This window comes from Equus asinus, chromosome 6 (assembly GCF_041296235.1).
Source record: "Equus asinus isolate D_3611 breed Donkey chromosome 6, EquAss-T2T_v2, whole genome shotgun sequence".
Lineage (NCBI taxonomy): Eukaryota > Metazoa > Chordata > Mammalia > Perissodactyla > Equidae > Equus > Equus asinus.
In genome coordinates, this window is record NC_091795.1 from 9,790,064 (window position 1) to 9,818,007 (window position 27,944).

Here is a 27,944-nt window from a genome sequence, read left to right on the forward strand (position 1 = left end):
AAAGGGCTAGGCGTAGTATTTAGAACTTAAACGAGGTAGGCTCAAAGACTTGGGTCCTTTACCCAAGAAGAAATAGGTGAATAACCAGGCCAAAATTTAAAACCGGTCGCTCAGGTTGATGGATCTATCTATCACTGTTTGCCAAATGGAAGCACAAACCTTGAAATACCAAAAAAAATTAAAGCAGGTAAATGTTAACTAAATATACACTTATATACACAAAAATTCCGAGGACATCATATTCAAATATAGTAATTAGATGCCATTTAAAATATAAATCTGAAATGAAGCGATATAAAAATAATAACCTTAACATTTACTTCCTCCCAAAGGAAAAAAACTCACCCACTATTTTGACCCCTAATTTTAATGATTAATGGTGAAATACTGAACAAAGTTTTAGGCTTTAAGTATGCCTAAAACCCAACAATGATAAGTGGCATGGTTTTAGTTCAAACTTTTCGTATATTTCAATGCAAAAAAAAACAACTTACTTGGTTTTAGTTTTTTCTGAAAACAGACCTTGAGCTCGCAATTGATTTTGATGTTTTTCTACATCTAGTATCTTTCCATATGCTTCCTATGGCAAATAAAATACACATGCTAAAATAAGACACAGGACATTACTTTTATTTTGTATTTTCCCTTGTGTACCTCTCATTTCGAAAGTGACCTCCTCAAATAATCTCACTACGCAGTAAACAATATACTGAAAATGCTCTTTAATAATACTATTTTTCAAACTAACGAATGGTAATGTCAATGAGAATTTAGTATCATACGTAGTAGCACACAACTCCAACTGAGTTTTAAATAATTCTATAAAAAATTTACAACTCCAATGAGGTTGGTAAAAACAAAACAAAGCTACAAACTATTTTCCTAAGAGTTCCACAAACAGGACTGAAAATTTTCCTTAAAAAAAATCATAATTTATATAGCAATATGCCTTTAAAATTAGAGAATTACCCATTAAAAATTATGGTATTTATAGCTGAAGTATTTATCTAATATTTTTATCATAATATTTAAGTCCTCACCATGTAGTTTGTGTCTTAAGGACAGTTTACTATTTGATTTATTTTTCATAATTTGATTTCTTTCTATTAATTTACTTTCTAACAAAGTCTGTGAGTGTCTGTCACTTGTTAAATTGTAATGCAAGTCAGGGAAAATTTGCCATTTTGTTAGAACTTGTAAAAAGCAATAATCTGGCTGGGGCTGGCCCCGTGGCCGAGTGGTTAAGTTCGCGCGCTCCGCTGCAGGCGGCCCAGTGTTTCGTTGGTTCGAATCCTGGGCGTGGACATGGCACTGCTCATCAGACCACGCTGAGGCAGCATCCCACATGCCACAATTAGGTGGACCCACAACGAAGAATATACAACTATGTAACGGCGGGGGGCTTTGGGGAGAAAAAGGAAAAAAATAAAATCTTAAAAAAAAAAAAAAAAGCAATAATCTGGCAATAAAGGTTATCAATGAAATACATTTTCTAGGAAATGAGTTTATAACAAGCAGAATAATATGAATTGTCTCCCAATATTTCTGACTGAGCAAACAATCATTTGAGGACTCCACATTCAATATGCGTGCCATCACTTACAATTTACACATGATCTACCATACTTATACCTAACGAACAAATAGACAGTTTTAAAGGATAAGCTAGAGATGATATAAATGACATATTTTCTTGCTAATCTTGACACCTTCCAATATCATTAGCTAATGTTGGAAGACTCAACTTGCTACTGATACAGATGTCCATCCATGTCTCAAACAGTCTTAATTAATAATTTCCAGTTTTTGGGGGCAACTTGTCCTGGGCTCTGATTACACTGCCACATTAGATCACAATGTTGCTGATAAAGAGTTAGTATTAAGAATAGAAGGGTCCCTTTGCCACTGTCTTTGTATTTACCAGTGCTTGCATTTTATTATTATCTTCATTCTGCAACCTCTTTTCAGGAATCCATTTCTCTCATGGGGAAAAAGAATGTAAAAAAAGAAAAGAAAAGAAGATATACAGCCTCAGCCTTTGAGTTGCATCAATATAGGTGAGAAAAGCTGGATTATACTCAATGGGCTAGGACTTCTTAGTGAGACAGGACGTAAAAGTTCATTTCTTGTGGCTGTGGAGACGCATTAAGAGCATTTTTTTGTTTCGTTTTTCAATAAGGGCAGTAGAATTGATAGCTTGGAAGAGACAAAGAAGCAAAGAGAAAAAAAAAGAGAAGCAGCACTTGGAAGCTACAAAACTGGGGCTGAGCTACAGACCCTCCCAGTAGACAGGAAACAATCTCCAGCTGAGTGATTCTAAAGGTAAGTTCCCAGGGTGGCCAGCAGCAGCATCCAAGCCTGGAACTGGTGAGTCTAGCCCCACCCAGACTTTCTAAAGAGGAACCTCTAGGGTGGGGCCCAGTAATCTGTTTTAACGATGCTCCCAAGTAATGCACACTAAAGTCTGGAGCTAAACACCGGAACTACAGGGAGTCTAGTTCAACACAACAGCAAAGTGACAAGTTTAGTTCATTCTAACGTCCATATTAAGTATAACTATCTCTACAACTACATTCAAAGTACAAATCCATCACCTATAGCAGCAGAAAAACATATCTGACAATTTAAAACAACAACTGTCCACTTTAAGGAAAGCAAGAACCAACGTGAACCATACACATATAGAATATATCCCTGCTATTCAACTTCAAATAAAATTTTACAATCTGTCTCCCAAGAACTGGTAAGCCTCATTTGACTACTTGCAGTTAGGGTATTTTTTAACTCATTTTTAAAGGCTAAGATAGTGGGTCGTGACCCCAACTGGATAGTGTATCAGAAAAATTTCTAACTCTGTTCTAAAAAGCAATTCCCAAGTGCTGTGAAGAGGGACAATAAGAACCCCCACAAAATGAATCCTCCCCTACTTGTACGAAGTGGACAGGCACAGCACAAACAGCATCTCACTGTGTACCCAGCACTGGCCCATCAGCAGGCTGGGCCTCAGCCAGACTGTGACATCTGGGGACTCTGGGGAAAGAAAGGCATCAGTCTCTCAGCTGGTCTGCTCCAGAGTCCTGAGATTCTAAGAGCGCATAAGTCAGAGATGTTGTATCTTTCCAATCTAGTTGGGAAAATATGAATCCAAGAGAACACCAACAACAGCAATCACACACCCTCCCCTGCTTGTAAGGGTCTATCTGATTTTCTGAAATAACCAAGGCCACTAAAATAAAGATAACTCACCTGCTTCTAGATAAATTTCAAGACAGTTTGTGCTGCTAAATTCATCATCATTTTCCAGCAACTTTTGAGCAATTTTTATTTTAAATCCATATTTTTCTTAAAATTTTCTTTTACTATGTTATTATCTTCCAGTGTTGTACTTAGCTCCATAATAATTTATAAATAGTACAAGTAAAATAATCAGAAAAAATGTGGAACGTGAAAAACTCATGTCAAATTTCAAACACGGTAAATTCTATTCATTTACCACAAATGCATACATTTTGACAGTTGCAATCCATCAAATTATATAATATAATGCTCATTAAGCCACCCCACACACTTCTGTAAATAGGAAAATATATGTAAAGTATTTAGCACAGTGCCTGACCTAGAGTAATGGTCAAGAAATGACAGCCGGGGTGAGATATGGCATTCAAGAAGCAAATAACTGAAACAAGTTTATTGGTGCACCATTTCTGTTTTTCTTTCTCTTCTACATAATAAAACTACTCTTGAGATTCTAGCTTGGTTAGTTAGAGAGAACGGTTCTCTGGAAAGTAGATTCTATAGCTTCAACTCCCTGAAGAGATGTGTACTAATTTATATCAAAAAATCCTTGAGGGTATAAAATATGCCAGAAACTGTCAACATCACAGATTATCACTGGTAGCTTCTAGTATACTGTTAAGTTTCCATTTAATTTTTAAGGGACACAAGAGGATAGCACGATCTCACCTACACTAAGTTTATATACTGTATTTAATAGTATAATTTTCAAATATGACAGGAATAACCCAGATGTGAAATGCTGAATCATTAATCACAGCTATGATTAATATTTCATAAAATCAAAGCAAACCTATCCACCCCTCATGTCATCAGATTTCCATAATGTATGAGTCAAATTTAGAGTGTGCCTAATTTGAAAATACCAGATGCTAAGGTTGCAAAAAAGAAATGCTTAAACTAAATCCTTCTAAGAGCATGAGCAATGTGATTTTTGGACTAAAATTGTGATTTTAGTAATCTAAAATCTGTTTTGGTTATACTAATCACGTAGAAATACTAATTTTAGAAAGGGTAAACAAGTAACACTTCTTGGGAGGGTAGTAAAGGAAGAGTCAACTGTATTTTGATATACAAAATATACAATAACGAACTAATAATCATCGTCATCTTAGATACTAGCTCAATAACAGAAAAAGTAACAGACTTACGATATGTATTTGGTAAAAAAAAAAAAAATCACAGAAAATCAATTTCCTAAATAATAATCTTATTATTTAATCTTATCAATTTTTTGGCTAGTTGTGTATACAAAATCAAATGAAATAAATATAATTCATTTATCATGGTTTACTTAAAATTCCAAGTGACATACTTCTATTGTAGACCTTTGTTATCACTTTGTGAATACAATATGCTAGATAGTTTATATATCATGTAATGCTATTCAACATAAAAAGGGAAATAGTCTCACATATAGGTCATATAGAAAAGAACTCTGGGAAAGGGCACACCCAGGGGTAATTATGTAAAAGTGCTTGTAACTCAGATACTATCTATTTTTACTATTCAAATTAACATTCCATCATATAACAACAATTATACCATTATAAAAGAAGTAATCTGATTAAAATCAACAGAGGCAATAAGTTGAATTAATTTTTAAAAACTAATTTTCCTAATTCTTGCACTTAGAACATACAAGGTATACAGTGGCAACTATTCATATATGAGGAAAATGTATATTAAAGATACTTCTAGAAGAGCAATTTCTATTGCTGAATTCATTCCTGTTGTCAAGAAAAGTCTTGAAACAGCATGTGGACATATGTCAGCACTAGTCTGTAGCTTTCTAAAAATAAGCACTTTACATAGTTGTAGAGCAGTTATTTCACAATACCTCACTGTGAGAAGGGTCACTATTTTAATTGTGTCTTTAAAGATAACAGCACTACACCAGGAGTTTCAAATACTCACCACAAGGTTACAAAGAAGATACAAACTAAGTCAGAATTCTGTGATACTAAGTCCTCAGGACTTTTTCCTGTTGAGTCTGGAATCTTCGTGTCCTGAAGCTGCACACTTCCCCGGGGGCTGCTGTTCTCCAGTTTCACGAACACACAAGGTTACTTACTTAAGTCGTTTAAAATAAACTGGAGAATTTCTAAATAAGCCAGGAGCTTCCTTCAAAGGCAAATGAATTCTACTTATGCATAAGTTGATCACAATTAGATTAAGTGGTTTCTTTCATATCTTAAACTTATTTTTCCAATTCGGCAGAATAGTTTAAGTACATAATGATCTACTTATTCCTTAATTTTATACTTTTTTTGGGTAAAAATTTCATCCGTGGCCATTTAATTCCTTTAATTTATAAAAATATTTTGAAAATACTCCATTGTTTACTGTAAAACTGGTCTTAAAAACATAAATGAGGTTTCTATAAGATGCCAAATTTCCAGCGGAGTTTTTAGAGATGCATAACCTTACCTTAAAGACTCGGGTGGAGGGAGTTTATGCAAAATTTCAATAAACGCTTAATGTATTTGACAACTTACAGTGTATTCAATATTCTACACAGTCACGTGCTGATGGATTGACTCCATAAAGGAAGCCAGAGGCATGAGTCTACAGAAGCTGAGTAGATCTGTTGATGTCAGGACACTGTGGATATCACTCATTTGCAGGGTTACCAGGAGCCGGAGCCAACTTGATGGCACGGAACAACACGTGCTGAATACGTTCGATCAACAATGGACCGCATACGTCATGGTGGTCCCATCAGATTAGTACCATACAGCCTAGGTGTGTAGTAGGCTACACCATCTAGGTTTGTGCAAGTACACTTTATGATGTTCACACATCAACAAAATCGCCTAATGACACATTTCTCAGCACGTATGCCCGTGGCTAGCTGACACACGACTGTACAGCCTTTCCCAAGCACTGGATTCACAGGACATTAAAGGTGTTCTCGGTAGGAAGGGTTCCATGATCCAAAATATTTGAGCAGCAGCAGGTTTATGCAATGGTTTCTTCACTGAAGGACTTCACGGAGCTTCTATCATGTCAATAGGTATCTCCTTATTAGAGTTTCCCAGTAGGCAATATGCAGCATTCCCAAACTAGCTTAATTTCAGAGACCCTTTCTCGAAGGATATTTTATAATCTGTGTTCCTCAGAAAGCACTTTGGGAAAGCTGCATTATAAACATGCCTGACTTAATGAATCATATTTTACAAAAGAGTTCCCACTTCTGAGTCAAATAATCACCTCCCATAATGAGTTTGAAATAATTTTCAACACACTTTTACTAAGTGAATTTTAAATTTTTCACAAATGTATATATTAATAAAGTGAGTAAACCTGAATTAACATTGTTCTTAAAATTAAAGGACCTGTACAAACTCAACCATGAATACCCAGGTTGCAAACATTTTGCTCATGAATACAGACCACTCCTCCCCGTGCCACCAGCGTGGGCAGCCTGGACAGGCTCCAGCTGCTGTGGGCAAGGGGGACCCTTGGCAGGCTAGGGGACCCAAAGCGCAGACCATCCTCTGGTCTATCCCTTAATTGGGCACACAAGGTTTTCTCTCTCATCTAGACCTAGGCTATTCACAACTCAGTCGTTCTATGGTATACTATTTTCTTTTCTGCACAGATATATCTCCTCTTTAAAAATTCTTCCCTTTCCTTTATACTTTTGCTCAGTTGTTTCAGGAAACTTTTAGTCTTTCTCTATTTCTTTGTTCCTCTCCTCAAACCTTAAACAGAGACTCTAGATCAAGTTCTGAAAATATACAAGTTTACTAGTTAAGCGGCTATTAAGGAAATGGAAAGCCATCCATTTTGGGTAAAAAAAGATAGATGAGCCACTGCTAAGCGTGGAGCTCCCTCTTCAGTGCTTGGCAATCCTTTGAGAAGCTCCTGAAGTCTTATTTCTTCTTAAACTACTTTTTACTGTTTAAGAAATTACTTGTTAGTACTATTATATACTTTTTTCATTACATATGTATACCATATCTGCTATATTATAAACTAAATGGGTTTTGGGGCCGGCGCAGTGGTTAAGTGCGCACATTCTGTTTTGGTGGCCCAGGGTTCCCCGGTTCGGATCCTGGGTGCGGACATGGCACCACTTGGCATGCGATGCTGTGGTAGGCGTCCCACATATAAAGTAGAGGAAGATGGGCACGGATGTTAGCTCAGGGCCAGTCTTCCTCAACAGAAAGAGGATTAGTAGCAGTTAGCTCAGGGCTAATCTTCCTCAAAAAATAAAAAAAAAATGGGTTTTCACTGACTTTCCTAGGAAGCTGAAGGCATGTGTATACGAAAACGGGAGTTCCAACTAACCTGCTAAGAAACCTTTAGAGTGTAACACGTTTACAAAGTCTGAGACTCCCATGGATCAGCAAACCACTGTATACTTTCCCATCATGCTTCATTTCTGGGCAGGGAAAATAAATTGCTTCCTTCTTCTTATCCTCATTTTCCATCAAAACCCTCCCCACTTCTCCACAAAATTGGATGGACTAACTACAGTTCAATGGGAAACAGTGTTCACTAAAGCACTGTGTCTTATCCTTAACTGTAAGCTGTATCAGGACTATCTTTTATAGTTGCTATAATGCAAAAGAGTCAGGCACTGCATCATGACGTTTTGGTCCAGATGGACCACACACTCAATGGTGGTCCCATAAGATTAGTACCATACAGTCTAGGTGCATCATACGCTACAGCATCTAGATTTGTGTAAGTACACTCTACAACGTTCGCACAACAACGAATTTCTCAGAACGAATCCCCGTCCTTAAATGACACGTGACTATGTACAAACTTAATATGCAAGTGGCGACCAAATACTAAAAAGATTTGGCATTATTATAGAAGACAAAAAGAAAAGTCTCCTGGCAGAACTGCACACATGCTCTACATCTATGTTTTTTTGTCAAAAAGCTTGGCCGCTGACTGCCATAGCCTCACATAACCAGAGCTGGTCAACGACGGGAAAAACTGAGTTTGGCTTGGGGTCTTTTACCCTGTCACTTGGGAAGAATTTATCAACAAAAAGAAACTAACAACACTGACTCATTTCCAAGTATTCACCGCCAGCCACAGTCTTTGTGGGGCCACTCCCTTGCTCCAGTGGGGTGGCAGGAGGGGAATCCCTCTCACACAGAATGGAAGAGCACCCCCACAACAAGAGAAGACAGAACAAAAGAGAGAGCAAACACAGGAAGCAATTTCAAGTTGTATCGTTTCACTTCACAGGCAATGCCTGACTGCACTACAAAACCACTGTGTCAGCTGAACAGCGAATATTTAGTCACACACTATTCCAAACTAACAAACAGTTTCTAGGATGATGTTGATTTGCATCATCTAGGAAATGAGACTGGTATTACTACACTTGTAATAAATAACATTTGCCATACAAAGTGACTGGCATATATTTAGGAAAACATTTATCCTTTTTTGCATATATATAATTACTTAAAAATTCCATAAAAAGCATTTTTAAAAATACAAGGTCTTATTAATTATCTCAGTTAAAATGCTCAAGTTAACCCCAAATCTCTGTAATTCATACGTGTAAACTCTTCTGATGAGCAATATAACAAATGCTAAACCCCACACTGTTTGGGGAGTCAAAACACACAACAAAATAAATTGACCTAAATGACTGAGTTTAACTAAAACACAAAAGCCCAAAGAATTCTACTATATGTAACAGAAACTATGTTGCTCAAAAAGAAAGAATGTTTATTAATCAGATGTAATTTGACATTTTAGTCAGAATACGGTAGTATGTTATCCACTGAGAAAGCAACCAATTTCTCGAGTAATATCTTTTAAAACATATAAAAGAACTAAAAACAAAGTTAGGCCTCTTACACAATGTGTAATTTCTTCATTATGATGGAATGCAACAAAATATCTTGCCCTTGGGTTGCTCAGTTTCAGCCAAAACAAATGCAAATGGCTTGTCGGATGACAGCTGTTTGATAAGGCTCCTCTACAAGACCTGCATGCTTTACTTTTTTCCGTGAAACTTGGGATGAAAGGCAGAAGGCAGGAAGAGAATTAATGTAGCATACAGTCTAAAGGCAATGCTACAACCGTGATTAAGTAGAAAAGTTAAAAGGCACAGATTTTCCACAGCTTCGCTGCGTGCAACCCATCCGTGTAACAAGTTGACAGGCCTAGCGCGTCAGCTCCATCATCCCCTCCGACAGCTAAAACGCAGCATTGCATCCCTTTTCAGAGAAAATTTGCGTCTGCACCATGAAGCGTTGTACATTATTTCTTAGCACTGCGGGGGGCTCAAGTCCATATGGAACCTTCACAAATATTACCACAGATCAAACCAGCAGCGTTTGGAGGCAGATTTGACATCCCTATTTAAATGAACAGCAGGGGTCCTCGGGCAGCCTAGGGCGTGCGGAGAGAACCTCGGCAGAAAGCCTGAGCCGCAGCTCCATTACTCAGCAAAGACACACTCTCCATTTATCATTCATTTTATTTATGCCAGGGCAAGAAGCTCATTTGCCCAAGGTCAACAAAAAGCGAAAAGAGGGTTTTCTTTTTTTTCCCCAAGAAATAAATGTACCTGACAAGTGGGGATTTTGTCCTTTGGGTTTGCAGAGCACAAATAAACACTAAAAACTATAGTAAATGTGTACAGGGGATTCAAGCAACCTGAAATCTTGACTGTGGATGAGGGAAGCCCAGTGAAGATTTCTGTAACTTTTATAAATCATAGAATGAATACAATAAAACTTGACATCACAGTCTAAAAATAAAATGCGTTCTGTTGTTTAAAACTGGATATTAGCATCCAGGCTTTTTTTCATAGTAACTTTAGGAAACTCCCAAATGTGCAGCTATCAAACACTTACGGCTCTGAAACAAAATAAAAATTATTCCTAGTACACTTAAATGCAGTTGGAAGTGAAAGTGTAATAAAATCATTTCTTAGGTCTTTTTTGGGCCCAAATTCTAGACTCACATACTGCATTAGCCTATGGAAAGCAAAAATTGTATATGAATAACAAAAAGTACAAAAAGCATTTGACTGTCTCCCAAAGTCAGTGCTTTATAGCCCCTGACAGCATTACACACTCAGCCCCCTTTCCTGCTTCACATCTTACCTAGGGTGCAAGTACATGCACTAAAATTGAGCTGAACATCCATCTCTCAACATGATCTCAATTTGTAAATAAAAGCACTTTAAGGACAAACCATTCTGATATAAGTTGTATAATGTTTACCTTGAGCAAAAAAATGAATTAAAATATGAAGCTTCTAACATACTATTTTACCTCTAGAAGTCTTATTTTGGTCTATTAAGACACATCCTAGGTAAATTCTGAAGCTGAGTGAAATCTCTGGTATAATTACTTACTTAGCTTACAGTTCATATTATTTACCCTAAATATAATATACTCACGTGCATTAATGAATAATATGATGGCTTGCCAGTATAAAAGAGAAAATGAAACGGACGGCCATCTTCTCCCCACTGGATTGCTAAGAAAAAGCGAGATGAAAACAAACAAACAAAATAAACAAAAATAAATATATACAGAGACCAAATAGCTGTATTTAACTGCAGTTCTGAGACACATTTACAGTTCTGATTAACTTTTAAAATAACAAAAAAATTTTAATATTTAAAATTTTAATAGCATGTTTAACATGAAAATATTTGATATTTAATATTTCACACCTATTAACATAAAACAATGTTTACATTTGATAAAACATTCCTAAATAATTCACCATGAAAATTTTTATAATTTGTTTTAAATAAAAACACATAAAATAGCCAAAATCATCTTGTTAGAACAAAAAAATTTGTTTGGCTGTAAATACAATGCACTCTCATACTCTTAAAAAGAGAAACTGATAAAGTCAATTATGTAGTACATTCAGGAAATTAGAAACAAGCATAATAAAACAAAGAAAAAAACAAAATAGATTATTCCATGCCACATTATTTGCTTCAACTCTGTGGTGACACATCTCGGAGAGTTTAAAATGTCTAAAACAGAAGGAGCCCCAAAAAGGCGTTGTGTAATTCCTTTTGAAATACAGACGGTCATTCACATCTAATAAGCACCAAACAAATTGAGAAACGGAGTCACTGCAGTAAATAAACAACACTAACTCTTTGTCCTTTGCCCATATTCTTATTGTTTCTGTGTTAACAATTTGTAGGAACTCTAACACATGAAAGATTACACTCCTCTGTCCGCTACCTAAGCTATAAACTATTTTCTCCCAGTCTATCACTTGTCTTTGTTTATGTTGTCTTTCCTAATTGAGAAGCTTTAAAATATACGTATATAGTAGAATATGTCACTTTTCCTCCATGGCAGTGTTTCTCAACTGTTTTTTCATTATTCTCTCCTAAGGAGCCTTTTTAGACATTTTTTCCCTAATTGCCTCCCTTCCCGTGAAATTTGAGTATCACAGATATACCACATATCTGTTGATGTACACTACGGCCCTCTGGAGGGCCACGTTGTAATAGCTAAGGTTTTTTTCACCTCCTATGAACCAGTTTACACCCCCTTGGAGGCAACATCACCCCCATTGAGAAAGCATGCTTTAAGAGTTTGGGCTTTCTAAAAACTATATTTTCTTCTGAAATTTTTATTTGTTTTCATGTTCAGAAATTTTATCTGAAATTTACGTTTATGAGGCAGAAATCCAAGTATTATTTTCTCCAGCAAAGAGAGTCATTATCCCATTACACTTTTTTGAATACTACACTCTTGTCTGTTAAAATACCACCTGTACCAAATACGTAGGTTATCTTTCTCTCCTGAGGATAGCTGGCATTACGGAGCCAACTTTAAGTGAATACACTTAAAATGAAAACCAAAATTAAATAATAAATGGCGAAAAAAAAGTCTTGATAGAGAGTTTATCTTGAAAAATAAAACCAGATTCTTATTTGCCAATGGCTTTTGGATGAATTACATAGCTCTCCAACATCATTTTCATAAACTTCATGAAATCCTAGATATTTTCCATTCTCTATAACTGTACCATGCACTCAATTTTCACTGTATTGTTAAGGTAGTCAGTTAGAAAGTGACCAACAAAGGTGAACCTCATGGTCACAGACAAGACTCTCCTGTAAAACTGAGAGGGATTTTTGAGTTGGGTCTCATTTTATGTGTGTGAGTATATTTGATTTTGTAATGTATGCATGTATATGCATATATATGTACTTGATTTCACTCAATCTAAGACGTCACAGATTTTAAGAAGCCCCATCATGCATGTTATGCAAAGAAAGAAAGAAAGCAGATGGTAATCAATGTAATTAATTTTAAAACGAATCTTGTTGTCAAAGATAAAATTGGAAAAACTGTGTCTTAGAATTCACAAAACATGGAAACAGACATACGGTGACGCTCAATACTCTAATCTAGTCCACTGGTCAGTCTGTCTATTCTGCACTACTATCACCATTTATTTAAAATCAGCTTTTTGCTGCATTTTGATACTTGGTGAGGTAAGCTTCCTTCATTATTCTTCTTTTAAAAAATTTCTTGCTTCTTGTACATTTACTCTTTTAAATATACTTCATATGTTTCTCCCCAATTTGACTGAAATTCTACCAGATTTATTAATAATTAAAAAAATTAGGAACTTTGCAGTATTATCTGTCCTTAAGGAACATGAAATCTTTTTTTTCCAGCTATTCAGATTTTCACTTATGATCTTTAAGTTTTATAATTTTCTATATAAATCTCTTACGTATTTTTGTAAGTTTTATTCATATTTTAGTTTTTGTTGCTCTTGATACCGCCCCCTCAGTTATCTATGTTTTCTATAAAATTAACTTTAACTACACAAGTAATACAATCTTCTTTTATTTTTTTAATAGATTTATTTTTAGAGCAATTTAAGGTTCACAGCAAAATTGAGAGGAAGGTGCAGAGACTTCCCATATGCTCCTGCCCCCACACCTGCATTGCCACCTCTATTACCAATATCCTCCACCAGAGGGTATTATTTGTTACAAGTGATGAATCTATACTGACAAACCATAATCAAAATCCAGTTTACACTAGAGTTTAGGTCACCCTTGTTGGTGTACATTTATGGGTTTGGACAAAGTTATAATGACATGTATCCACTATTATAGTATCATTCAGAGTAGTTTCACTGCCCTAAAAATCCTCTGTGCTCCAACTGTTCATTCCTCCCTCCCTGCTAACCCCTGCTGACCACTAGCCTTTTTACTGGCTCCACAGTTGTGCCTCTTCTAGAATGTCATAAGTAGTTGGAATCATACAATATGTAGCCATTTCAGATTGGTTTCTTTCACTTAGTAATAGGCATTTAAGGTTCCCTCATGTCTTTTCACGTCTTGAAAGCTTATTTCTTTTTAGCACTGAATAATTTTCCATTGTCTAAATGTGCCACAGTTTATCCATTCACCTACTGAAGGACATCGTGGTTACTTCCAAGTTTGGGCAATTATGAATAAAGCTGCTATAAACATCTGTGTGCAGGTTTCTGCGTGGACATAAGTTTTCATCTCCTTTGGGTAAATACCAAGGACAGCAACTACTTGATCATAAGGTAAGGGTATGTTTAGTTTTGTAAGAAATCACCAAAATGTCTTCCAAAGTGGCTGAACCACTTTGCATTCCCACCGGCAATGAATGAGAGGTCCTGTTGCCCCACATCCTCATCAGAAATTGGTGTTGTCTGTGTTCTGGATTTTCGCTATTATAATGGGTATGTAGCAGTATCTCACTGCTGTTTTAATTTGCATTTCCCTGATGTGGATTGTATTTTCTTAAGCTTATTTGCCATTGGTACCATCTTCTCTGGTGAGGTGTCAAAGTTTTTGGACCATTTTTAAATCCATTTGCTTCTTTTCTTACTGCTGTGTTTTAACAGTTCTTTGTATGTTTTGGATAACAGTCCTTTATCAGATATGTCTTCTCCAACTACTTTCTACCATTCTGTGGCTTGTCTTTTCATTCTCTTGACAATGTCTTTCACGGAGCAAAATTTTTATTGACAATGTCTTTCAAAGAGCAAAAATTTTTAATTTTAATGAAATCCAGCTTATCAATTCTTTCTTGCACAGATCATGCCTTCAGTCTTGTATCTAGAAAGCCATGGCCAGGGGCCAGCCCCGTGGTTAGAGTTTCACGCACTCCGCTTCAATGGCCCAGGTTTGCAGGTTTGGATCCCGGGTGTGGACCTACTCCACTCATCAGCCGTGCTGTGGAGACATCCCATATACAACGTGGAGGAAGACTGGCATGGATATTAGCCCAGAGCTAATTTTCCTTAAGCAAAAAAAAGATGAGGATTGGCAACGGATGTTAGCTCAAGGTGAATCTTCTTCACACACATACAAAAAAAGCCATCACGAAACCCAAGGTCTTCTAGGTTATTAATTATTGATTTAACTTCTTTAATAGATATAGGCTTATTCAAATCATCTACTTCTTGGGTAAGTTTTGGTAGATTTATGTCTTTCAAGAAGTTAGTCCATTTCATCTAGGTTATCAAATTTGTGGGCATGGAACTGTCCGTAGTATTCCTTGATTATTCTTTTAATGTCCATGGGATCTGTGGCAGTGTCCCCTCTTGCATTTCTGATATTACTAATTTGTGTCCTCACTCCTTTTTTTTTTTTTAGTTAGCCTGGCTAGAGGCTTATTGATTTTTTCCAAAGAAACAGCTTTTTGTTTTGTTGATTTTCTCCAGTGATTTCCTATTTCCAATTTCACTGATTTCTGCTCTAATTTTTATTATTTCTTTTCTTCTGCTTACTTTGGATTTAATTTTCTCTTCTTTTTCTAGTTTCCTAAGATGGAAGCTTGGATGACTGATCTTAGATCTTTCTTCTTTTCCCATACATGCATTCAGTGCTATAAATTTCCCTCTAAGAACTGCTTTTGCCCACTCTTCTTACAAAGATTAAATATTAGAATTCCCTTGCTAGAGGCAAGGTTAGAGTTTATTATTCTGGACTCTTTTGGTGCATGTACATATGTATATGTGCTGAAATATAGGGGACTGTTTGCATGTTTTTTAAAAACGCAAATGGTATTAAGCTGTATTTACACTACATACTTGCTGTAGGCTGAATGTTTGTGTCCTCCTCAAAATTCATATTTTGGAAGCTAATCCCTAATGTCTTGGTATTTAGATGTGGGGCCTTAAGGAGATGATTAGTGCCCTCATAAAAGGAACCCCAGAGAGCTCCCTGGTCCCTTCCAACATGTGAGGACACAAGGGAAGACAGCTGTCTGTGAACCAGGAAGCAGGCTCTCACCAGACATCGAATCTGCTGGTGACTTGATCTTGGATTTCCCAGCCTCCAGAACTGTGAGAAATAAATTTTCTGCTGTTTGTAAGCCACCCAGGGCATCGTAAGCTGAATGGACTAAGATGATATTATGCAATTTTTACCTGCTTTTCCCACCCAACAATGTGTTTCATCTGTACTAACATAATGAGAACTACCTCACTCTTTTTTATTTTTTTAAAGATTGGCACCTGAGCTAACATCTTTTCCCAATCTTCTTTTTTACTTTTTCCTCCTTCTTCTCCCCTAAGCCCCACCAGTACAAAGCTACATTCTCCAGTTGTAGGTCCTTCTAGTTGTGCTATGTGAGTCACTGCCTCAGCACAGCTTGAGGAGGGGTGCTAGGTCTGTGCCCAGGATCTGAACCAGCGAAACCACGGACCGCTGAAGCAGAGGGCATGAACTTAACCACTGAGCCATGGGGCCAGCCCCCAACCTCACTCTTTTTATCACCTGTATACTATTCCATAGCATGATTCTCTGACAGTTTATTTAGCTACCCTATTGATAAACATTTAGATTGCTTCTGATTTTTGCTGACACATAATATTTACAATTTCCAATCTGATGAGTGATAATGATCTCTTGTCACTGTTTTACAGAACATTATTTCTGATCTGATATTTTCCTATGTTTATTGGCTTTTATTTTCTTCATTTATAAATTGTTTATTTCCCCCCCTTTGTCTATTTTTTTATTAGGCTGTTTTGTTTGTTGATTTTAAGAGTAATTTATTCTAGATATCAGACCTCTGTCATGTTTCAAATTTCCTCCAGTCTGTTCCTTATTTTTTAAATTTATGGTATCTTTTTTTCAGAGAAGTTTTAAATTTTGAAATAGATAATTTATCAATCTTTGTGACTTTTTTGTGACTCAAGGGCATAATATTACCTAATATTTAGAAAATATTGATAGTTGTATGTTTATCCTTCAACTAGTCATCTTATTTAATTCTATTTTAGAGTTTGAGTCTCTTAATTCCAAAATCATAATGAACTCTTTAAGTCTTGACCCAACTCTGTCATATGGATACAATTTATTTTTTTAATTACATTAAATGGATTAAGAAATAGGAGATTCTGTCAACAGAGATGCAGGACACTATGTTTCCATCTATTTTTTGTTTAAAGGCTGCTACAAAAATAAAGCAGAAAATGAGGATAACCCAAATGTTCAGCTGATGAAAATGCATCCTCACCAAAACCAATGGCAAAACAGAGAGAATAAAATGGACAAAAAACTCAAAGAAATGAAAACTTGATTAAACTTAGGGAAGAAATAGAAGAAAAAGTTAAAATCATCAGAAATGTAGACTAAATTACATTACCCAAAAAAGAATAAATTAAAAGCATAATAAAGGACATTGTAAAAAAAAGAAGGAAAGAACCAAGAAACTGAAAATGAGATAAAAAAAGACGCAAAAAGAGTCAGAGAGATAGTGATTGATTTAGAATACACCAAAGAAGGAATAATATTTATATAACTGGAGTCCCAAGGAACAAAAAAAGTGGAACTAATATTTATAACTATTAAGAATATCTGGATGTAAAGCACTTGAATCTCCACATTGAAAGGGCTCATCAGCACCATTGTAAAGTAACAGGCAAGTGGGGTCCACGCAGTCCACCTGAAGGATTCAACTGGGTGGCGTAGGGCGTGAAACCATTAAGAGGTAAACTAACCCTTAATAATCAACTCAATGCCATATTTTCATAAAGCTACCACACAATGGTAAAGAATACTTAGGATCACCAGGGAAAAGATTAAATAACTTATAAGGAAAGATAATTAGACCAGCACGAGTCTTCTCAAAAGCAACAGACAAAGCAAGGCAACAATGGAGCAACATTTTCAAGAAACTCAAGAGAAGAAAGTGCAAATCAAAGATTTTTTCCCCTCCAGCCAAGCAGAAAAACAATTTTAAACATGTAAGAGCTCAGGGAATTCTGTACTCAGGAGCCCGTTTTGAGGAATCTACTAGAAAATGAACTCCAATCAACCAACAGATGACCAGGAAAACTTCCGCAAAAGGAGTAATGGACAGCATTTAATAATTTAATTGTAGATCTAGGACAAGAACAAAGGTGAGTAAGAAGTGTACAGAATACAATGGTGGAAAAAAAAAGAAACAGGAGATAGACACACACACATGTATGTATCTGTGTGTATGCAGGTATCTATTTGTACAGCTGGAATTCAATGTTCTTAAAACAGTTCTTGTCCACCAAAATAAAGGCAGAGAAAGATCACAATTTACTCGTTACCAATGAGACCATAACGTTCCTTAGATCATCAGTACGCTCCATTCCACACTGATGTGTGTGGATCTGACCACCACGTTGTCATCAACTGGCAGGACGCTCATTTGATGTCTGCATGATTAGCAAGTTTACCCTTCACCTATACTGTGGAATGTTTTTATAAAAGATTATCACTTAAAAACCTTTCAAAACAAATCAGTTTGGATGTTTCCAATATTCAAATACCCAAATAATGATAGTCTACCGTAATTCTAATATACAGTTTATGGTTTTATATCTTCTAAGTGGGCAATCATAATATCTGTGAATAATAACTGATTTATGCCTAATTTCTTTTCCTTTTTGAATCACACTGGTTGAGACCTTCAAAGCACTACTGAACACAAGAGGCAAGCATAGGCATACTTGTCTTATTCCTGAACTTAATGTAAAGCAATCTAATGATAAGTTTTTTAATGTGATGTGTTTGTTTCTCACGACAGTCTTTCTCAAACTAAGTTTCTTTTTATTTCTAGTTTTAGAGTTTTTATCAAAACATAAATGTTGAATTTTGTTAAATGACTTTTTTTTAATCTATGGAAATATTTCTTTCCCCAACACAATGAACAAAGAGAATCACATTAACAAATTCCTAATGTCAAACCATCCTTATATTCCTGGGGTGAAAAAAGTCCTCTGGTATATTCTCTTAATATAATGCTTTATTTGGTTGCTATGATTTTATGCAATGAGAATACACCATAAGTTTCTTTTTTATGCAATTTGTGTCCAGATTTGATAACTGTATGAGCCTTTTAAGTGAATTTGGAAGCTTTCATTATTTTTTCTGATCTGCAACAGTTTACATAATATAAAAGTTATAGGCTTTTTCAAGGTGTGACAGACCTCACTGACAACACCTTCCGGACCCTATTTTCAGTCTAACCACCATTCTCCTGATTAACACGATTCAGGGAATTCTAGTTTTCTTTAAACTACTGTCTGAGAGTCAGTGAAGTGTGGTGGTGCTCTGCAGTCACAACTGCCTGGGCCTGCCTACACCCGCCTCAGCCACTTCCTAGCTGTGTGTCCTTGGTGAACTCCTCTCAGGGGGCTTCAATTCTCACACCTGTAAAGTGGGGAAAACAGGAGTATCTACTTAATAAAACTGTTGTGAAGATTACGAGCTAAGATGTGCAAAGCACTTAGAACTGTGCCCGGCCCACTCTAAATTTCAATAAATACTAGTTATGGTTATTGTTATTATTTAGGATATTTTTCAAATTAATTAGAATAAAGTCACCCATAACAATCTTGTACTTTAAAAAGATCTTCTGAATGTTATTATTTAAATTTACTGATATCATCCTCTTATGTTTTCTCTCTTTTATGCTTGACCGGATTTGCCGGAAGTTATCAATTTCACTGGCTTTTTCAAAGAACTAGTTGGTTTTATTTATCCTATCCCTTCTTTTAAATTTCTTCACTTTGTTCATCATTTTAGTTCTTTTTCTGCCTTCTTGAACCGAATACTTAGTTCACTTATTTCTAGTCTCTCTTAACGTCTAATAAATGTATGTTTGCCTCTGCATAACACACTGTCCATATCACACAGGGTCTGATGTGAACTGTTCTCATTCTCATATATTTCTCAGTAGTCTGTAATTTCAATTTTTATTTCCTCTGTAACCCAACAGTTTTATGGTTCTATTGACTTTAAGTCGGAAAATCTAATCCATATAATTTCTACTTTTTGGAATTTGTTAGGTTTTCTCTATGACCTGTTACTTCATAATTCTATTAATATTCCATTGGCATCTGCATAGAAAATATATTCTTTGTACTTGTATCTGTAGCTGTAAAATCATGCTGTGTTATTCAAATTCTTTAGAGCCTTAGTTAACAGCTTTTGCTTTAAACATTTCAATGCTAAATGCTTGGTACAAAAAGGTTCATGGTCGTCAAATCCACTTTATGGATATTACGTTTTATCAATATAAATTAACATTCTTGTCTCATTCAGACATTCCTCAACCCCTTTGAATTTCATCTTGTCTAGTATAAGGTGCTACTGTCTTGCTTCTGTCATCAATCCAGCATGTATCTTTGGTTTTTGCAATATTTTCATCACTTGCTTTAAATAGTAAGAGAAGGGTTTTTATATTAACTCAACCTGGAAGCTTCCATATTTTAATAGTGAAGTGGTAGCACATTACAAGTGTCATAATCTATTCAAATCTAAAATTCACTGACATTTTCAATATAAAAAAAGCAGTTTGTCCTATATTTACAAAGTACAGCAAAACCGGTAGGTAGGTAGCTGGCAAAAAATATTTTGCTAATTCTAAAGGAGTACAATTTAAATATAGTTAAATATAGTTAATTGCAATGTAAGAAAATCCTACCAACACTGACATATTTCCAAAATAATACATGGGCATTCTGCAGGGTACAGAAGTTTCAGTTACTACATTCCAGCTGACAGCAATAACAAACTTCTAATACTGAGAAGCTGGCATAATTTTAAAGAAAGAACCAGTCTTAGAAGAGCCGATGTATAACAAGAGATGCAACCAGAAGAGACAGACAGAACAAAGAAAGGAAGAGACGTAAGTGAGGAGATGGAGAGGTTGAAAAGTAGAAGAGCCACTAAAAGAATGAAAAAAAATCACTGTCATTACATTTACAGAAAAGCCACTAAGTATAAGTTACTGTGCCTTGTGCATACAGTTTTATTTCTACAAAACTGAGCTGCATCTTTAAAATTGATGTGTACTTTTAATATAGCCTTCATTTATTATTTACCCAAAAGCTACTCATTAAATTGATGTTACAGCTTATAATCAACCTTTTCTAAGAATTGAGGAAATACAAAAGATAGAACATATTTATAAAAAGACAAAATATTTATAACAAGATTCAAAATAAAAGTTATTTTTAAAGAGCGCAGTGGAGCAAGAGAATGATAGAATGCCCATCTTTGAACATAGGTAAGACCTAGCAGAAACATCAATGCAAAACAAATAAATTTTTCACAGAAATATCTGCTTTCTTACCAATCTCTATTTAATCAACTCTAAAACATACTAATGCTGCCTGCATACTGAGCATTTGTGGCTACCAGGCTATTCTCTAGTATATCTATACATTTCTGCTGCTGAGTACTAATAGTCAGTTGTGTTTATTCCCAAAACAGACGAAATATGAGTGAAAACGGAAAAGGTAGTTGCTGCTTGTAGGAAAGCTAAGCTGAATGCTTTAGAAATAGAAGTTACTATAAAAAAAAGGCTTGTTCAACTTTAGTGTGGTTAGGGGAATAATCTGTAGAAATACAGAAACACTCTGCACCCAGATGTCTTAGGAAGCTTCTTTAAGTTCTTTACTCCACTGTAAGGAAATCAAAACTGAAACACTTCAATGATGCATCAGTGGCAGAGTTATGCAAAAGAAACAGATACAGATTCAAATAAAAAAACCTCTAGGGTTACAGCAAAAGATTGATAAATAAATATAAATTTATATTTTGACTATTTTTAAGAAATGATTTCTAGCTTCAATACTTTTTAAATTAACTGACAACTACTACCAGTCCACATTGGATAGGAGGCTTCTAATGTAAATTAGAAAACAGTAAATACCCTATTTCCTGGCAATCTTAAAGTTTGTTTTATGTTTTCTTCAAGATTTTGTTTTACACATTTAAAGATAAAGAAAATCTTAAAAGCCAGAGAAAACAGGGGTCCAGATAAGAATGATGGCTAACCACTCATCAGAAACAAGGCAAGACAAAAAAGAATGTAATCACATCAATAAAGTAACCAAAGACTAAAAAAGGGGGGAAAATTTGTATTCAGTGAAAATATACTTCCAAAATAAAGAAAAATTAAAAATTTTCATGTAAAAAATCTGAATTAGTCTCCAGCAGATCTGTACCAAACTCTTCCTCAAAAAGGCATGTTAGAACGCAAATAAATTAGTGTGACAGTAGTACAAGCATAAATTCTAATCCGATCTAATTTTAATATTATTTAATTAGAAAGAAACAGTTTATAAACTCCAGTCATTCGTTATTAGTTATAAAATATTTTTTACCTACTTCACAACTACCATGACATAGGACTGCATCTGCACAACACTCGCGTGACGACTGATATGTCACATAAGACTGCAGTCAAGAAAGAACCGTTTATGTCATTCTTCGGCAAACTTACCCCTTTGTTTTGGAAAAATCTGTTCAGGATGCTGTAAAATAAATTAAAAGTGCATTAGATAATTACTGTAACATATAAACCTTAGTGAAATTTTTAAAAATATTAATTAAGATAACTACCTTCATTATTGGCCTGGCTCGCTTCTCAAACAAACCACTGGGAAAAAGGTAAGCGATAGCTCTCTGAAAATATACACAAAGGTTAATCAACAATGGTCATAAAACAAGTTAATGTTACGAATAATAGTTACTGAGTGCTTACTTTGTTCCAGACATCCAACTAAGAGTTTTGTGTACATAATCTCATTTCACAATCTTTTAAATGGGATAATAAAATTACCATATACACATCCCCCAAAAGAAAAAAAAAAATTTAACTATGAAACTAGTTATTAACAATTTTCAAGTGTCAGCTTCCAACATGAATGTGACACCACAAATCATCTCTCTCTTCTTTTTTAAGGGAAAACTGGAGGTGCTCCTCCACAACCTCTGTGGCAATGTGCTCGAAAGCACTCATTCTGACTCCCAGTTGGTAGACAAATCCAAGACAGAGCACTGAAAAGGGCAGGCTCTGAGTCTCAGCCACCGCGACACTCAGTGCTTTCAGACGCTCTTTGAACTTCTCCTACAAGTTGTGAGAAGTTTTTAAACTACATTTTTCCAAACAAGTTCTCTTAAATGTCTGCTTCTCAATGGGGATGCTATTGGCATTTTGAGTGTCACCACTCCGGTGCAGGTAACTTGTCCCTACAATGCAGGTCATTGAACATCCCTGGCCCTTTTCCAAAACTCTGTGCCAGTAACATCCCCAGCGCTTGTGACAAATCTCCCCGCACACATTTCCAAAGGCCCTTCACCTCCCAGGAAGCAGTACTGCCGTCAGCTTGAGAATGCTCAAGCCATTAGTGTCTTCTTCAGTATCCCTCCTCGCAATTGAAAGCAAAACAAAAACCAAAAACATGCATTTTCACGTTTGTTGAATGGTGTCAGATGAAAAGTCTGTGGCCTTGGATCTTAGCACCCTATGTGAACTTTAGATGAACTGGCAGCTCACGTAAACACAGCACACAGTGCTGCTCTTTCACAAAGCCTGTTCTCAAGATGGGTCTTCTCTGCCCATCCACACAGTAAATGTGCTGGACCGCATTGTGCCCCTGAAAGGAGAGGCCAGTAATTCTGGGGATATAAATTCAACTATATTAGAGAGCCCAGGTGTGTCTCTGGGTCAAGCATCATTCTCTTATTCAGTCTTTTGGCAATAAAATTGACACTAAAAAAACCACCTTAGATCAAATATCAGAGTGTTAATTTTGTGAACTTACTTTCTTTTTAAAACCAAGGATGCTGCTCCCTCCTTCTCTGAAGAAAAGGTAAACTTTTTAATAAGTGATGTTGTGACAACTTGATTGCCATTTGGAAAAAGACAAAACTGGATCCAAACCTCACACCAGACACCAGAATAAACTCCAAATGAGCCAGAGGGCTAAACATAAAAAATGAAATCACACGAGTACTATAAGACAACATGGGCAGATTCTTTTATAATCTAGATATGGGAAGAGCTTTCTTAACTACAACTCTAAATTCAGAAGCAAAAAAAATAAGATTGACCAATTAAAAACGACATAGAAAAAAAGAAAAATATGGTTCAAATGTATCCATAGTAAGAAAAGTGCAATTAAAATTATTGAGATAACACTTCTCATCTAACAGGACTAGCAAAAATTCAAAAGCTTGACAGTACGCTCTTGGCAACGTTTTAGAGACACTGACACCTTGCTGGTCTAAGTGTCAAACAGTACAACCTCTACACTTGGAAGTTCGACACTGTCTAACAAAACGACATATAAATTTCCCCCAGCACTCCCACTTGTACAAATTTACTCTGAAGATACATCCCAACAAATACAACACAACATAAGCACAGGTTATTCACTGATTTATAAGAACAAAATATTAGGAACCCCAAATCCACACACAACAACAAACACCACCACAAAGGTTGGCTGCATAAATGATGGTATATCTACCCAATCAAGTCCTCTACAGCCATAAAAAAAAGACGGAGGAAAGCAAGACGCAAAAGAAATGTACTTAGAATGCAACCATTGGTGTAAGAAAGAAAAACAGAAATAAGAAAACACACATTGGAATAGGAAAAAAATATACACAGGTTTCTTTTTGTAAACACAAAGGGAGGACAAAGTAGAAACTAACAAAAATCATTATCTATGAAGGGAGGGGTGGGAGCAGGGTGAGGGGCCCAGGGATGGACTAAGACTTCTCTGGATATACCTTTTTATACAGCTGAACTTTGAAGCATGTAAATGTTGTACATATTAAAGACTAAAATTTTCAAAAGAAACTCTAAAACTTAATACAAATAGAAACAAATGAACCTAATTTCTAACAACAAAAAATAACTGCAAAGAAATCTTCAACTTTACTTGGTAGGCTTACTGCTAAGAGTGAATAAACACTATAATTCTGAAATATTTTGTGTATATTGCAGCATAAAGCAAATAAATAAATATATTAATTTTATGGTGACCAAAATTTTATTGTAGGAAGAGAGATACACATATAAAAGAAGAAACGTAATGTTAAGTAATGTTAAGTTTGAATTAGAAAAATCAATACCAACTCATGATCCTTAAAAAATATTATTTCCTATATTATTCTTATAATATTTTAAAAATATTATTTTTTAGTTCTGTCCCCTGAAAGAGCATAGAAGCGATGGAACTCCAGGAGCAATACGTGGCCCCTAGCATCCAAATCTTGGTTTCTAAATACAATTTTCTAGTATAAGGAACAGAGTATCTTGGAGAAATAGCTGATTGTAGGCCTAAGGCAGGGAAAGTAAAAATGAACCTGAGACATACTCCTGTGCCAGAAAACAAGGAAGTGCTCAAAAGGACACAAAAGCCAGCTTCAAGGGGCTCCCAGTGGCCAAACTTGCAACAATTTGAACATCAAAAAAAAAAAAGGCAATGACAATACCTTATAACATACTCAGCATGTGGGTATGTTATGTTTAAGAGTGTACATATATACATTAAGACATACACATACTCTCATGGTGCGGGGGGGGGGCAAGGAGCAAAGGAAAGCCTCTTTGTAGAACAATACCAATTAAAAGTAGAAGGAATGACAATAGTAGAAAATCACTGTTTTACAACTTCCAAAGTAATCATTACTTTCAGGCAAGGATCATCAATGGATGTTAAAGTCACCGGCTGAAAGGTCATTGGGAAATAGTATATTCACATGGACTCAAAAATACCATCCTACAGATTACTTACTAGTTACAAAAGCAAAAACTTACTTTTAAAATAAAGAGGTCTAGTGGTCACCACATTAACCAAGGGATCAGACATACAGTCAACTGTGGAACAAACTGACTATGTACCTCCTGGTGTGAACCTATGAGAAGTATATAACATCACATAAGTAGTATCATTTATACATTCTAAATCTGATCATGAGGAAGCAATGAGAAAGCCAGAACGTGGGACAATTGGACAAGACAATTGGTCTGGATTCCATAAAACAACTAGCTAGCTATATTTTAGTAGAAAGGTACTTGCGCAAACCCTTCTGAATACAATATTTAACTCTCCATCTCTACCCTTACCCTCACTAATTTGCCCCTTTGGTTTCCTTAATCAGTTTCTCTCAAAAGCCAGAAGCTGAAAAACCTTCCCCAAGCTCCCTTTGCAGACGACGGCCAACTTCATCCTCACTCCTTACACTCGACAGCCTCTGTCCCACACTGGGAAAACATTTCATGGAAGATAAATTCTTCCATGGACTGACTCGAGTGCTTGGGGCTTCCCAAAATACACAATAACTAAAAATACAATTTCTCAATTTGACATAAAGCTAAGGAAGGTATTTCAAATAAGATAATTATAATATAGAATAAGTAACAAAAATGGTTGGGGGCAGAAGGGCTATTTCACAGAAAACTTTAAATAAAGGTAAAAATTTGGATGGGAAAGCTTCAGAAGTATAACTAGAAAACAAAATGAGAAACACAAAGGCAAACAAAGTCTTAAAATACTTCAGTATTTTTTTAGCAGTTTTCCTGATATGCTATTCAGAAATATCTATATTAGCATGATAAAAAATGCAGAATTTAAATATTATGATAGGTGAAATTAAATCAACCAGAAAACCATTGGAGGAAGGTGGTGAGGGAAATACTTGTCTCTCTGCTAATGCTAACGGACCTGTCAATTGCTCTGTTCTCTGACTCCCCCGTGCATGTGTCCCACTTACCAGGCTCTGGAGAAAAACCACCAGCAAGAAATGGTCTAGGCCCTTAAGTATCTTAAAATTAGAGGAAAATTGGCATTTCACATCTGAATTATGGTTTGGCCCACTTGGACCAAGTTTCTAACCATGACAGAATTAACAGAAATTTCATAATCATCTGAAATAAATACTTTTTCCACTTCTAAACAATATGCACGAAAAAAATGATTACTTTAAGAAACACCCAACCCTCCCACAAAAGCAGAAAACAAAAATATGTACATCGGGTGGGACTCAGTGAATGATTCCTCAAGAAGCTTGAAAACTATATTACTAGCCCAATATTTTTATTCGTCTTAGGCTTAGCATTTGTGTTTCCTGAGACCTTTTCTCATTCCGGGAACCAGACTTTGGATGTGGCCTTAGTTAGCACACTGGTATTCACACCTTCACGACTATATACCTGAAATAGATACAAAAGCATTGCCGCCCTCTGATCTAAGGTTGCTGATACCTTAATCTTTCAGTTTTAATTTCACTCAGAAGAAAATCTGAGCCACAGGAATAGAAAACAAAGGGCATTTTCCTATAATAAGTTCTAGCTTAATATTTCCTATATTAAGTTCTGGAATTTACATAGAATTCAACTTGGTAACTTAGGTGTTTTAAGCTAATGTCAACTTAGGTGTTTTAAACTAATGTCACATGAAAAAATTGTTACATTGGTTAGGTTCAATGCTTGGTCCTCGCAAAAACAAAAAACAAAAACCCTGCTTCTTCCAGGAAAAAAAAATTGGAGTATACATTTAATGACAAGTATAGAACCCTCCAGAAATTTATTTAGAAATGTATAATATACAGCACGGTTTACCTGAATCCAAAACAACAAAAAATGCTGACAAAAATAAGGACTGTAAATTTTCAAAAATTAATTCAAATAAGTCTCAGAGTAAGGTAATTCTCTTTTGTAAACATGTTTCCTACTTTTTTAGATTTTAACTAGAATATTGGTAATTCAAAGGCTCCTTAAAATGAACAAGTGTTTAACGATATTCTTAGGCTTAAGTCAAAGTATAAAAGTATCACAGACTCAACCCAGAGAAGCACCGGGTCAGGAATGCAATCTCTATTAATTAGGTATCCCAGCTGGGCAGTGGGTTTGCAGCTGTTAACTTGATCAATGACTTACCTAAATGTCATCTCTACTGATTCGCTTATAAATTACCAGCAAGTGAGACTAATGTACAGGTGCTAATTTATTTAAACTGTTCTCTACCATTCTACATAGCTTTATAAACTGCATCTGGCACCTAATGTTAGCTGTCAGTTGTACTTAGACATGCCTGTCCTAACGACTCTGTTCATTAGAAATGAGCACAAATTATGAAATATTGTGAAAAATGATACATCAAATGGAATGGGCGCAGCAAATCAATTAGAGAAACTTCATACAGCATATTCACACTTAGGAGAATAAAACATTCTGGTTTCAGAATGAGGTCTATAATACCAATTAAAAAGTAATTGGTAGATTTCAGCAGTGTTATATATCAATTTGCTGGCTTTTTTCCTGAAATTCTATAGTAATGTAGAACTTAACTTTTAATTCCCAAATAAAGACATTAGGAAATGCAAGTGC

At 35.6% G+C, this 27,944-nt stretch overlaps 1 protein-coding gene across 1 annotated transcript in view; it reads right to left on the minus strand.

Moving 5' to 3' along the window:
- MRPS9 (mitochondrial ribosomal protein S9) overlaps positions 1 to 27,944 on the minus strand; it is a 66,309-nt gene that overhangs the window by 17,089 nt on the left and 21,276 nt on the right. The window contains exons 3-6 of the mRNA XM_014843541.3: positions 22,163 to 22,225; positions 22,044 to 22,074; positions 10,688 to 10,767; positions 495 to 580 (exon numbers count right to left, since the gene is read on the minus strand). Coding sequence (XP_014699027.1) covers positions 495 to 580; positions 10,688 to 10,767; positions 22,044 to 22,074; positions 22,163 to 22,225 — 260 coding nt within the window. The remainder of the gene's footprint in view (positions 1 to 494; positions 581 to 10,687; positions 10,768 to 22,043; positions 22,075 to 22,162; positions 22,226 to 27,944) is intronic.